Here is a 14,670-nt window from a genome sequence, read left to right on the forward strand (position 1 = left end):
CTAAGTGGTACAAGGGTGCTTTGTAGCATGCCAGGTGCAGGGAAGTGACACAGAAAGCTTTGCGGCTGCAGGTTTGTTGTGTCACAGCTCCAGACAGCCATGGTAATTGCCTTGCTTCTCCATCCTGGACTTCCTGCTCTCAGGAGCTTTGAACATACCTGGCCCTAGGGCTCATGGGGTTTACTGAGCTGCTCGGTCACCTTTGATACTTCCATCCCTAGTTTTTAGACTGGAACCAGTGTCATCAAATGCCATTCCTGAGACAGGAGCTTCTTGGCTGATGTGAACATCAGCACTTGCCAGGCTCTGTGCTTCGCAGGTCATTGTAAAGCACTGATCTGCGTGCATAAGGAGGCTGTGCACAGGGCATCTAAACCCACTTCTAGTTCTTTGCTGTCTTTGTCCTCTTACTACTGTCCCTTCCTGCTTCGTCCTGAATCACCAGTATTTGTGCTGGAGCTACTCTGAGGTTGTCTCGCAGCCTGTATTTATGCTATTGATTTGTAGAGCATCTGTTGGCACAACAGGTAGGTGTGTATTTACAAAGTTTAGAGGTCGTTGCGCAGTTCTCTCCAACAGGAACCACTTAGGTTCAGTTTCTGACTGTGAGCATTTGTGAGAGCTGCTCCTTGTGCGGAGCCATGGTAAACGTGTGAGTGCTGACTGAAGCTGAGCCTCTGCTGCCTGCCAGGATGCTCTGAAGGAGCAGACCCTGCTCATTACAGGGTTGAGCACTTCTCTCCACTGTGCAGCTGTGGGAATAGGCAGAGGGAGGGCTGCCTCTCTGGGTATCTTCCAGGGTAATGGCCATGGCTGTAATGCATCTGCTTGTATCTTTTCCCTGTCCTCAGCACCCTTTCTTTTTTCATGGTGCCATGTGGGTCATTAGCTGAGGGAACAGTTTCTCACTGTCTCTTTCTCCTTTTGTTTTTCTCCTTCCTCATTGCTTCCAGTCTTGGTTTACTGCCAAACAGGCTCTTGTGAAAGGGCCGCGTAATTAACCCTGTGCTAATTAACAATTTAAAATTACACAGCATGGCTGTTCATATTTAATTCTCGGGAAGCCTGGGCAGCAGCAGGAGCCCTCCCTCCACCGCCCACACCACATCACTGGGGGGAGCAGCCTGGTACCATGGGCCCGGGGTCCCCAGGAGCCCCCAGCCTGCTGGGACTGAGGGTGTTGCTTCAGCACCAGCTGCTGCTCGGTGGTGGAAGCGCTGCTGTAAGATGACATGTCTGTCCCTGCGAAGATGGCGCAGGGAGGGGGAAGATGTGGGGATTGACTCCACTTGTGTTCTGGGAAGAGCGTGGCTGCACACCACTAGCTGCGGGTAGTGGAAACTCTTTGATGAAAGCGTGGGGCATACAGTGCTTTCATTTGCACTGGCCCATCCAGAGGTAGCTCAGCTCTGGACCGCTGTGGCTGTTGCTCCCCCCCTGCAGTGTCGAAAGTCCTCCAGCCAGGACCCAAATCTGCTTGGAGGGGCTGCAAGATGCAGCAAGGCTGCAGAGGAGTAGGGGCTTGTGTGGGCTGTGTGCCAGTGGTATGGTGAGCACAGTGGTGGGAGCAGCACTGGGATGTGAGGCCGGAGAAGGGATTGAGGAGAGCCTTTCCCCACTGGTGGGAACACAGGGAGTCTCCAGCACTCAGGCTGTTCTCTCTGTAACTGGAGTTCATTGATTTTACGGGAAACCATGTTTACAGACAGAGTGCTGATCGACCTGACAAGTTGACTTCTGCCTCCTTAAGTAAGAACTACCTTTTCTTATTGACTGTCTGATAAACAGAGCAGAGAGGGCTGGGGGTGGGGAGTGGGTGGGAGATGTGGAGCATCGGTCTGTCCTCGCAAGAACCCCCTGTCCCATGCGGGTTGATGAGGGGTGGTCTGGGATAGAGGAAGATGCAGGGCCCGTAATAGTGGACTAATAACTACATTGTACTCCTGCTTGCAATCTGGTTTGCTTTAACACAGCAGTTGCTTTTTTCAGTTTAAACGGACAATATCTGCAGTTCCTGTGCAAATAGAAACAAGTATTTCTGTTGCTCTTCCTCATCAGCATAGTTTTGCAGGAGTAGCTCTGTTGATAGACTGAGCAGGCAGGAAAAGCTTGAGTTTCTCTAGGGGCTTAGCCTGTGTCCAGGGACTCTGGCTGGCCATGTTTTGGCTGAGTTTTTCCCCTGTTCTGTAAGGGCTCCTCCATGACAAGGAAAGGGGGAGGAGAGAAAGATTACTTTGGAGTAGCACCTCCTGAACTGGTCAACGTGGAGTGAGTTTGGGGGAGAGAGGATGAAGCAACCCGAGGTAGAAAAGCCCACCAATTAATTCATCAGCTCTCACAGATCTGCCTAGTCTGGCCTGGCCGGGAGAAGGGATTGGCTTTCTTGTCAATAAACAAGTCCCCAGTGCAGCATCAAAGCTGCAGTCCTTTATCAATCGCGGCCTCCTCTTCCCGCATGTTCCTGTAACTTACCAAGCATTTATTACATTGATTTTACAATCAGACTGTTAACCCTCCCACCCCATCAGCCCCGGTCACCCTTTTGGCCCAACTGTGAGTCGAGCATCTTCCTGCCAGTCAAGAGTTCTTGATGATGGAGACACTCAGATTCGTGTCGTATCTCACCTAGCTGTATTTTCTGGGGTGCTGCCTGAACACTTTCTGTCTAAAAGCATCTGTGGGGTGCTCTTGTTCCACATTGCATTTTGAGGTCTGCAGAGGTATTTCCAAAACTTTACTTGGCAGAAGTATGGGGTTTATAGAGTTTCTTATTTTACTCATTTTTTTTTCTACCCAGTATGAACTTGCTTTAGTTTAATTTGGATTGCAGTTGTCAGTGCAAAAAGTAACAGTGAGCGGGATAGAGTACGTCATGTTGTGGGAGGCTGAATATGCAGCATTAACACAGAAGGATCTGGGATCAGTCTAAAGAAAACACACAGCTAAGGACAAATGTTCAGTGGGAGAGAGCTGGTGAAGTAAGAGCTGCCACAGTGCTGTGCTGAAGTGCTGAAGTGTTTTAGCTAAGGTAAGCAAAACAGGCTGATTAAGAAGACTAAGCCTTTTGGCAACAGGGTTATGGTACTCTTCGTTCTTATTCCACTCAGTGCACCAGGTTATTTTTATTGCAACTCAAAATCACTGTTTATTCCCAGTGCAACCACAAAGAAGCTGTGTATGGCATAGAATTCAAGGAAGGTGGGGGCTGGAAATGCTGTAAGGTAATACTGTGTGTGAATGCTTTAGATTATTACATCATTGCGTCTCCATGTCCTTCTGTCAGAATCCTCACTGCGCTCACTTTGGGAAATGTTACCTTCCACCTTCACGAGCAGTTGTAAATACTTTTTCTCAAGCTTCACCAGGAGTAAAACAGGAAAAGAAAAATGGACACATGAAGGCAAATCAGAAAATGTATGGATGGCTTCATGTAGTAAAGAAAAATAAACTGGTAGATAATGAAAACAGGAAAAAAAGAACATTGAATGTTGCTCCATTTTCTTTTGCTTGAACTAACTTGGGCAATTCATTCAATGCTGCTGTGGCATGTTACCTACTTTGCACCTTCTCTGGCAGATCTTCAGTTCTCTTTGTATTTTTTCTTGTGTTTCCCAGCTATTTATGTACCAGTTGCGTGTTTGTGCAGCAGTGATGACTGTGTGCAGCATGCACCGGGCAGGCAGACACACAGGGAAAGGTGGCTTGTCTTACAGCACACTGCTCTGCTGAAGATCATGGGAGTCTTCCATGCCCCATGGGCTGAAATCGAGCTGGAGAGCACTGGAAACACTTTCAAACTAGAATTATAATACTTGACTTTTAGGTAGTAGCATAGATTGCCAAGACACTGATAGTCTGTGGTGCGAGAGCCCAGGGGTGGCAGCAGGCTGCTAATGTGGCTGGAGGCATTGAAGGGAGATCCCTGAAGCCCCGAGGTGCCAGCTGGTCCCTACGCAAGTCTCAAAGGGGATTGAGAGGGTCCCCAGTAGTAGTCCAGTCTAGTCAGAGCCCCAGCACTGCACCCTGCTTGGGTTATCTCATGAGCTGAAGCGGCAGCTACTTAGAAAATGCTCAGGTAAGAGCAACTTTGAGGAAGAGGTAGTAAATGAGAGAAGTTTCAAGAAAGACTTAAAAAGAATTTGTAAACTTTAAATGTATTACTTAAAATCCATTCAATCAGTTCAAGAGTAACAGCATATTGTTAAATTAAAACCCACCCTGTCTTGCAAACCCTTACACTGAGTATCAGCAAAAACTTTCCCCACACATGTTCAGTTTGGAAATAGTCTTATGAGCAAAGTAGTACTTGTGTTCAGTTGAAAAAGATAAGTATTGTGGAAGATTTCCTGTATGGCATTGATGACCACAGATCTGGAGCGTGACTCTTCTGTTGTCTCTTGGGTCAGAGACTGTAAAAGTGTGGTGAAGTTGGCCTGTGCTTGCACAGTTGTTCCTTGGTTGTTTGGTATGGATCCTTTGTATCTGTATACCTGAGTCTGTATACCTGAAGAAATCTGTGGACCATAGGTTAAAGATCACTTTTACAGATGAGGTAATAGTGCTTTAATTTCTGCTGGTGTTTCCTCCTGTGTGGCTTGTGCAGGAGCTCTCTATAGAAAGCGGACTATAGAAATGCTTCTTTGCAGACAGGGTTGTGGTAGGGTTGCAACTGAACTGGCAATCTCGTGCTTATTTGTGGTCTACATTACAACGGTCCAGCTCTTAACAGTAGCAGTCCCTAATCTCTTAGGTTTATAACCTCTAGAAAGGCACATCCTGCCTGGCTCTGTCAGGATTGCAGCACCAGAGATTCTGGCAGGATGCAGCAAACGGGATAGAGATGATTTGGAACCATCTGTGTTGGCCGTGTTCAGCACCCCCTGCTTGCTGGCTGCTCGTACTCTGGGTGAGTTCCCCTGCTCTCATTGTATTTGGTGGAACAGAAGTAGTGGGAAGGGTGTCCTCCCTTCTCCAGTAGGACCTGAATCAGCCGTCTGTCTCATCTGGGGTGAGAGGAAGCCTCTATCTGTGTATGGAGGCTGTGCCCTGTAGCATCTCCAGGAGCTTCCTGGAGCATGGTGGGCTGCCTGCTTTGCTATCCCCGGGATGGACCCTTGTCAGATCTGGAATTTCCTGTTTGGTTTCTCTCCTGACGTGTCTCTGTTTAAACTCTGTCCAGAACACAGCAATTAAATCTCCTGTGCATGCCAAATGCTGCTGCTATGAAATCTCTGGGAGTTGCTCTGAGTCCTGTGGTCTGCCACAGAGGTGCACATGTGATAGCTCTGTTTCTGTCCTCTCCGAACCACTCAGAGAAGAAATCACCCAAAAATAAAATAACAGCAGCTGGCTTAGCGAGTCACAGAGTGCCATTCTGACAACATTTTTAAGCTCCAGCACTATTCTGTTGTAGTGTCTTAACTTTGTTCCTGTCAAAAGCTTTTCTCTTACATTTTTTTTTTCTGAAGATCTAAGACTTTGGGTGCAGCAGTGCAGGTCCTACACTGTCCAGGTTCAGGAAGGGTGTTGGGGAGGTTTTCACCACCTCCCAGGTCCCTTTGTCCTCCCTTCTGTGTTCCTCCTTCCATTGTGCTTCCATTGCTCATTTCCAGCAGTGCATTATCGCCTGTTCCTGGAGCCGATTGTAGGGCACCAGCTCTCTCAGCCACCCGTTTGGTCCTGAAGAGCAGGGTCGGTGGTCCTTGTGGTGGGGAAGTCTTCATGGGAACTGTCTTTCCTCCCTGACTCACTTGCCTTTCCCCTTCTCTCCCCATCTACAGGTCCGAGCTGTACCGGGTGCAATGAGCGCTCCGAGCCGGCCCTGCCATGGAAGGCTGTGACTCGCCTGTCATCCCTGGGAAGGACAATGGGTGCGGCATCCCTCAGCACCAGCAATGGACTGATCTCAACAGTGCCCACCTCCCTGATGCAGCCAGCAGCATGGAGCAGCCTGCAGCAGAGACCCGCGGCCCCCTGGACAGCCTGAGGGTCCCTTTCCCAGAGCACGTCCCCGAGAGCAGCGCCGCGGCTGGCCCTGGCGCCGAGCCCACCGGCAAGGAGGTGAGCTGCGGGCAGTGCGGTGCCTCCTTCGCTGGCCTGCAGAGCTACATGGAGCACCGTTGCACCGGCACCTGCCCGGCCCCGCCACTGCGCGGGGAGAGCGGGAGCGAAAGTAGTGAAGACGGGGAGGAGGAGAGTGATGTGGAGAACCTGGCCGGCGAAATCGTGTACCAGCCTGACGGCTCAGCCTACATCGTGGAGAGCCTCAGCCAGCTGGTGCAGAGCGGGGGCGCCTGTGGCAGCGGGGCTCTCTCCTCGCTGCTCCCAAACTCTCTGCCCAAGCAGGGAGAGCCCTCTGCCGCCGCTCCCGTCTACCCACAGATCATCAACACCTTCCACATAGCCTCATCCTTCGGGAGGTGGTTTGAGGGTTCAGACCAGGCCTTCCCGAATACCTCAGCCCTGGCGGGCATCAGCCCCGTCCTGCACAGCTTCCGCGTCTTTGATGTGCGACACAAAAGCAACAAGGATTACCTGAACAGCGACGGTTCTGCCAAAAGCTCTTGCGTATCCAAAGATGTTCCCAACAATGTGGACCTGTCCAAATTCGATGGCTTTGTGCTCTATGGGAAGAGGAAGCCCATCCTGATGTGTTTCTTGTGCAAGCTGTCCTTTGGGTATGTCCGCTCGTTCGTGACCCACGCAGTGCACGACCACCGAATGACTCTGAGTGAGGAGGAGCGGAAAATTCTTAGCAATAAGAACATCTCCGCTATCATCCAAGGGATAGGCAAAGACAAGGAACCCCTTGTCAGCTTTCTGGAACCAAAAAACAAAACCTTTCAGCACCCTCTCGTTTCTGCAGCTAACCTCATAGGCCCTGGACACAGTTTTTATGGTAAATTCAGTGGCATTTGCATGGAGGGCGAGCAGGCCCTTCAGGCCGGAGTGGCCAGTGGAGCAGAGCCACCGCCAGCAGGCGTCCTGGCCCCTGGTGCACTCCTCAACCTGGGAGGGCTGACCAGCTCGGCTCTGAAGACTCCCATTACCTCAGTCCCCCTGGGACCGCTGGCCTCCAGTCCCACCAAACCCTCGGAGGGGAAGGACCTTGGGGTGGCAGAGGGGGAGAAGCAAGAGGGGGGCGAGCAGGACAGCCTCTCGGAAAAGGCAGAGCCGGTCGAGGAGGTGGAGGAGGAAGAAGAGGAGGATGTGGAAGAGGAGGAGGAGGAAGAAGAAGAAGAGGAAGAGGAAGAAGATGAGGATGATGAGGGTTGCAAAGGACTGTTCCCGAGTGAGTTGGAGGATGAACTGGAGGAGCGGCCCCAGGAGGATGCTGGGGCTGTGGCAGGTGGCAGTAGCAGCAGCAAAAAGGACCTTGCTCTCTCAAACCAAAGCATTTCTAACTCTCCCTTAATGCCTAACGTGCTCCAGACCCTGTCACGGAGCACAGCTTCTACTAGTTCTAATTCTGCTTCTTCCTTTGTCTTTGATGGTGCAAGCAGGAGGAATCACTTAAGCTTTAACAATGAGGGTGGTGGAGCCAGCGTGGCAGAGGGCAGCAGGAGGCTGGACTTTATCGATGAAAGTGCCAATAAAGACAATGCCACAGCACCAGAACCAAATGAGAGTGCGGAGGGCGAGGACGGGAGCTACATCTCCCATCACCAGCATGCTGGCCCCCTCTGTGAGCTTGGGAGTGGGGAGTGCCCTTCGGGGAGCGGCGTGGAGTGCCCAAAGTGCGACACAGTCCTGGGCTCCTCACGGTCACTGGGTGGCCACATGACTATGATGCATTCTCGCAACTCATGTAAGACACTCAAGTGTCCCAAGTGCAATTGGCACTACAAGTACCAGCAGACGCTTGAGGCGCACATGAAGGAGAAACATCCCGAGCCAGGTGGCTCTTGCGTGTACTGCAAAAGTGGGCAGCCACACCCGCGGCTGGCACGGGGTGAGAGCTACACCTGTGGTTACAAGCCCTTCCGCTGCGAGGTCTGTAACTACTCCACTACTACCAAAGGCAACCTCAGTATTCATATGCAGTCCGACAAGCATCTCAACAACATGCAGAACCTGCAGAACGGAGGGGGAGAGCAAGTCTTCAGCCACACTGCCGGGGCAGCGGCAGCGGCAGCAGCAGCCGCAGCAGCCGCGGCAGCCAACATTGGTAGCACATGTGGGGCCCCCTCTCCCACCAAACCAAAAACCAAACCGACGTGGCGGTGTGAGGTGTGCGACTATGAGACCAACGTAGCTAGAAACCTCCGTATTCACATGACCAGTGAGAAGCACATGCACAACATGATGCTACTTCAGCAAAACATGTCCCAGATCCAACACAACCGGCACCTGGGCCTCGGCAGCCTGCCATCACCTGCCGAGGCTGAGCTCTACCAGTACTACCTGGCACAGAACATGAACCTTCCCAACTTGAAGATGGACAGCACTTCCTCAGATGCACAGTTCATGATGGGTGGATTCCAGCTTGATCCCACCAATCCCATGGCAACAATGGCTCCATCTCTAGGTGAGACTGAAGGGTTTTCCACCATGTCCATGTTGGGGGTGGGGAGATTGGGAGATTGTATTTGCATTCCAGGAAAGCCCTCATGCACAGACTGGGTGCTGCGTACCACATCCCTTCATCCTGTCATTGTGGCCCCCGTGTGGTGCAGCTGCCCTGTGGTGAGTTGTGGTGGTTGAGGATGAAGGCTGCACAGTGGAGACCTCCCCATTTCCCACACACCAATTTTACTTATCCTAGGAAAATATGTTACTTTCCTGGTACATTTTCTAGGAGTTTTAGTAGGGAGCTAATTAAACAGTAGGTTTGGGTTATTGCTGACATGCATAAAATGTTCCTTCTCATTGTGGAAAGCATCCTTACTACAGTGTTTCCTGATGATTTTTCCCTGGTTTGGCAAGGAGCGTGAGTAGTTTGTCAAGTGACTTTGTGAGAGGGTCTGATCTGAGGCTGGTGCTCTCAGAGCGAGATGTTGAGTTGGTTTGTTATGTGCTGTGTTTCCCGTAGAAGAAAAGGAAAGCAGGTTTTGAGAGTTGTGATGAATTTGGTGGAAGGGGTGGTTTTCCCATGCTGAAGAAAGTGAGGTGAAATGGTTCTTCTGATGCCAGCGTGAGATGCAAGACTGGAGGCTCGACCTGATGGGTATTACTAAACTGGAGAGGAATTGCTAGAGAGATTATTTCTCTCATCAGATCACAAAAGCACTTAAAAATGAGCTACCCAATGCATTTTTCCTGGTAACAAGCATTCACTGTGTTCTGTGCTTGTCATTGGGGGGGGCCACACCCCATCCACACACACTGTAGACCGGGAATTAGACTGGGAGTGGCAATAGAGGGTCAGGTCCTGTTTGCTTCCTCCCCTACCAGCTGCTGGTCACATGCATGTGCTGCCCAGTGTGTTTGACCATCACAGAGCTTTGAGATGGGAGCTGGTGCAGGACAGACACTCTGCTCCTCAGGTGTGGCAGATGCTGGCTGCAGTCACTCTGCATTGGTTTGTTGGTCCTGAGAATCTTTGCACAGTACCTTGAGAAAGTACATGAACAGAAATGTGCCACTTCACCTGCTTTCCTCTGAACTAATTCCTCGTCACTGCACTCTGCCCTCCCTAACCTTGTCCATCCATCGATGCGGTTATTACTGATGCGCTCCATTACTGGTTCATTGGTCTTATGCATGTTCTCCTCTCCTTCAGCTATTCATAGTGCAGCTTATTATTAGTCCAGAAGGACATGAAAGTCATGAAAGCGCAACACCACAAGATACTAAAAAAAATAAAAAAGAAAATGGAGGAACTCAAGTGACTATAAATTAATTAGAATTTCCCACCCACCCCACCCCCGTGGTGTCCCAGCTTGCATCTTTAAGAGGTCAAGGACACAATCTATTTTGTGTATTTTCAATGGCTCCAAGTTGCCAACAGATGTAGTAGACACTCATCTGTAGTACAGCTTACAATGTATAAAGTTAGTGTTGGTGATGGGTTTCTTGGAAGGCTCCCTCCTGGAGCTAACAGTATCTCTTCACTGAAGCACAGGGCACTTGGCATTACAGAAACTGGGAGGATTTTAACAAAAGCCTCCTAAAGTGCATGACAAGGCCTTGAGTGTACATGAGCTTGCCTGGGGAGTGATTTATGAATGGTACACTTGACAGTTGCAAATCTCAAGCTGAGGATTATGGAGGGAGACCCTTCCCATGTCAATAAGCACTTGACACGAGCTCAGCTTGTTAAGACTCGTACATACACCATGAACTTTGCTAGAAGTGAGGCAGATTTTCCCATTTTTACACTTCAGTCCAAAACCAGATTTAAGTAGACTATTAATAATTCAGAAGAGTCTGCCTTTGAGTTTTTACTGCATGATGTGTTCAAGAGAGACTGATTTAAAGAGAGGATTTCAGGATAGATGCCAAAAGGGATGCTTTGAAAAGTCACTATGATTAGGAGACATGGACCGTAGCAGGCAAGTGGTGGGTTCCCTGCTCTTCAGGTATTTAGTGAGCAGGAACGGAAGGTATAATTCTGCCATGACAGCGAGGGATAGAGCAGATCAAGAAAAAAGATCATTGGCTGCTTTCATGGAAAGACAGGTTCCTAGCAGTGTGTGTAGATGGGATTTTCCTTCTGCAGCCAGTGCTTCTCTGTGTGATCACAAGATCTGCTTGATGAAAGTGAGGTGCTGTTCCTGTAATAAACTCAGCATTGAGGTTGCCTTGTAAGCTGTAGTTCATCTTGATCAGGACTGTAATGAGCATTGTGGTATTGCATTTCTGCAGGAAGGATAGTTGGATGTACACTGCCCAAAGCTGTGGTCTGCACCAGCTGTGATTCTCTGCTTTCAGAAAGGTTAATGCAGTTCGCCTGAACTTTGAGTCTTCCCCGTGTTGGCTTCTTCTCAGCAAACAAGTTGAAACACAGAAAACTATAAGTTAAAAGGAAGTTAAAATGGCTCATTTTGATTGACTGAGTAACTGTTGACCTAAAGTTTCCTTTAATAAGGTTGTTAAGCTGAGCTATGACGTAAGATCAAGGTAAAATACCAGGAAGCTTCAGGAAGAGCATAAATGTCTTAAAAATGGAAATGGAGAGTAAGGTGAAGCAAAGGTCCTAAGAAAAGGCTGGTGGTTGGTCTCTGTGCTTTGGCATGAAAAGTTGTTAGAAAAAGGTCTCTGTGTCCACATCTTCAGAGTGCTGATGTAAATAAGAGCTTGCTGCATTCATTTACTGTAAGTGAATTGAGTTCAGCTCATGGTTTGAAGAGTAGGTCTGACACTTAGTAAGCATCCTGCTGGCTTTCCTTGACATGCTCTTGCACTCTCATTATTAATAGTGGTTGTCTTTTCCTTGGGCATACAGAACGTCTGTTAACACTATTTTTAGAAGGCTGTACACCATTTTGAACTGTTGGACAAGAGGTGAGATCTAATAATACAGGAGTGGCACTTTCCTGGTTGTTTTTTTAACTGCCACATTCTGTTGCCTACTTGTGACGACAGTATGGTGACCAAGCTGCAGTACTCCCACCACTCGGACCAGAGGTTCTTGACTGTTTTTATTTGGCAGGTACTGTGCTCTGGCACTGTGTGAGATAACAGTTCTTGCTTCTCTAGGTAGGCAAGAAAAAAACAAGATAAAGTGTTAATGCTGTTCTTGAAATGGCCATGGAGGCTTCAGTGTGCTATTAAGAAATTCTGTGGCCTCTTAAACTCTGTAGGGTTCTTCTTGCCATTTTCAGGGGCAGAGGGTTGGATACTTCTTCAGGGGTTGGGTAGCAAGAGCTAACATGGTCCCTTCCCAGCCTTACATGCTGTTTGTGATTGCTTTTTTATTTGGATACAGTACTGACCAGCAGCACAGTAGGCAAAAGGAATGGTGTGCTTAGCTCTTGCTGTGTGTTTGATGGGTGCAAGAGTTGCACCAAGAGCAGTGTATGTTCTGCTGTATGCTTCTCTTCAGGCAAGTAAAGAATTCAGCTTTTCTGACCTCTTTCTCCCCTTTTTTCTTCATGCAGTGGGTGGAGAGATCCCCCTGGACATGCGGTTGGGTGGTGGACAGCTGGTGTCTGAGGAGTTAATGAACTTGGGTGAGAGTTTCACACAAACAAATGACCCATCGCTGAAGCTGTTCCAGTGTGCTGTGTGCAACAAATTCACTACAGATAATTTGGACATGCTGGGCCTCCACATGAACGTGGAGCGTAGCCTCCCTGAAGATGAGTGGAAGGCAGTGATGGGAGACTCGTACCAGTGCAAGTTGTGCCGCTACAACACACAGCTCAAGGCAAACTTTCAACTCCACTGTAAGACAGACAAGCATGTGCAGAAATACCAGCTGGTAGCACATATCAAGGAGGGTGGAAAAGCCAATGAGTGGAGGCTGAAGTGTGTGGCCATTGGGAATCCAGTACACCTGAAATGCAATGCTTGCGACTACTACACCAACAGTTTAGAGAAGCTGCGTCTTCACACAGTGAACTCGAGGCATGAGGCCAGCCTGAAGCTGTATAAGGTAAGGGTTGGCTTTGCTTCATGTTCCTTCATTGCCCAGGTGCTGGAACAAAGGAAAATTTATTTGAACAGCAGTGGATTGTAATCCTTTGGAGATGAGCTGCTCAGATCTCTCAAGCAGAATCCAGTCTCACTTGCATGGTGCAACAGTTCAGCCTGCATTCTGATATCAGATGTGGTGGTTAAAGCCTTAGGCCAATGAGTGTTCATGTCAAGGTGCTTTAATGGGGGGTTGTATGTCTTCTAGCACTGCATATAAATGATATTTCAGCACAGAAATTCAACAGTCACTGTTGAAAACCTTACGTGAGGCAGAGTTTGCCACACTTTTGTTGGCTTTCTTCCATGAGGCAGTCTGTTAACCCGTACGAGATTCTCCATGGGCAGTTGGAGGCTTTTGGTGCCATCGAAGAAGTGTGTTCATCCTGGCATGGAGAAGGCTGGGTGGATGGAGAAGGGAGGGGTGGAGGAAGAGGGCCACTGTCTCTGTTCTTTTATGTTCTGTGTACATTAATGCTGCAACCAACAAAGTATTGGCAGGCTGGAAAAGGGAAAAGGCTCAAAGAGAAGCCTGTATAAACATGCATGTACTTTACTCTGTGTGTGGACAGATATTTGGAGGCACTGCAGGTTTCCATCTATGGCAGGATTTGGCCTGTGACTGCCATCTTGTTTTCTTTCCTCTTCCCCCCTCTTTCATTTGGTGTCTTTTTTTATAATCATCATCTCTTTCCTGACTTGTTTCTCTCACTGACAGCCCCTTCCCCTCACTGGCCTGAGCCCTGTGGGCTGTAACCCAAGAGGAGCTCCGGATACAGTAAATAGTCCTTTCACTCGTGCAGCAAAATTGCTGCAGACATTTCTATTGATTTTCACTGGACTTAAAGCTTCACCTTTTTCTCTAATCATCCCATAATGGCTTTACTATGAACAATCAGGTACGAATTGCCATAAATCTAAGCAGCCGCATACCTTCCCTTCACACATGCTATCCTACTCATTGTCTCCTCATTTCTCTCTGGGTTGTTTTTATGTTCTTTCTGTCCTCATCCTTTTCTTCCTGATTTCCCCTAAATGTGGTGCCATTTTTTACATAGAAGTATATATACATAAACAGACTGTATTTTGTACTTCTAAATTATTTCTTTGAATATTTTCTTTATGGAATGGGAATTTAAAACTTGACATTGAACTGGTGGTGCAGTAGCCCACCCATATCACAGTGCACACAGATGTCAAAACTCCTGGATTTTCCCTAGAAATGAGCAGCTCCCCAAAATTCAGAGTGGAAACAGACAGCCAGGAGCATCATAGAGGGTTTGCTTTGAACTATGGTAGTTGGATCTGCCTAGATTTGATGGGGAAATGCTCTGAGACGGAATCAGTTTTTGCTGAGCTCTCTATTGAGGTCAAGACTGTTGTGTGATTACCATCTTCAGCTGGGATCCGGCATAAAACAGGAGAGACTGGCTCTAAAAATGGTCAGGTTTACACATAAACCTCTGTTTTCAGATGTGCAGGAGACCTGAGAGAGTAAATCAGCTTGGACATGGGGAGGAGAGTCCCAGTGAGCCTTTAAAAAGCCAACTGAGGAACTGAATCTCTTCTGTCTGTGGAATTCAGTCTGGGGTGCAAAAGAGCAAAGCTCTGTTATGAGTTCTAACACGTCATATTGTTCTCTTAAATATACATTGCAGACGTTTAAAAATTCTTTGTATAGACCTCTCACCTACAGTGGTTTCTGCTGGGAAAGAAGCAATCGGGGCTTTAGGGTCCTCTCACTCTGAGGAACGGTGGGAAACAAAGCGAGACTTGAGGACAGCCATAGATCCTTGTAATGAAGATTCCTGAAATACTTTCCTCATGCAGGCTAAGAGGAGTTGTCACATTTCAGGTTTGTAAGAGTCCTGGGCAGTTCTCAGCTGCTAAAGCCTTGTGTTGCTTCTGACACAAAAGCTGTAAAACACTAGATGGAGAGTAACACACTTCAGAGTCATGAAGCCTGCTGAATGGTCCATGTATTTGCTTTCTAACATGTCTATAGAAAACCTTTAGCAGGGGACAGTGGATGGCTGGATTCATGGTGTCTCACTCCAGCACAGGTAGAATCAGTGTTCGAAAACACTGGAAAAA

The 14,670-nt window shown here is 48.5% G+C and overlaps 1 protein-coding gene across 2 annotated transcripts in view; it reads left to right on the forward strand.

Annotated features, from left to right (window-relative positions):
- The window catches only part of ZFHX3 (zinc finger homeobox 3), a 171,312-nt gene that overhangs the window by 62,680 nt on the left and 93,962 nt on the right, over nucleotides 1-14,670 (forward strand). For both annotated transcript variants that reach the window (XM_080637309.1, XM_080637310.1), the window contains 2 exons: nucleotides 5,781-8,527; nucleotides 12,042-12,538. In XM_080637309.1, the coding sequence (XP_080493435.1) occupies nucleotides 5,827-8,527; nucleotides 12,042-12,538 (3,198 nt within the window). In that variant the 5' untranslated portion in view covers nucleotides 5,781-5,826. The remainder of the gene's footprint in view (nucleotides 1-5,780; nucleotides 8,528-12,041; nucleotides 12,539-14,670) is intronic.

The sequence above is a fragment of the Psittacula echo genome, assembly GCF_963264785.1.
Source record: "Psittacula echo genome assembly, chromosome: Z".
Taxonomy (NCBI): Eukaryota; Metazoa; Chordata; class Aves; order Psittaciformes; family Psittacidae; genus Psittacula; species Psittacula echo.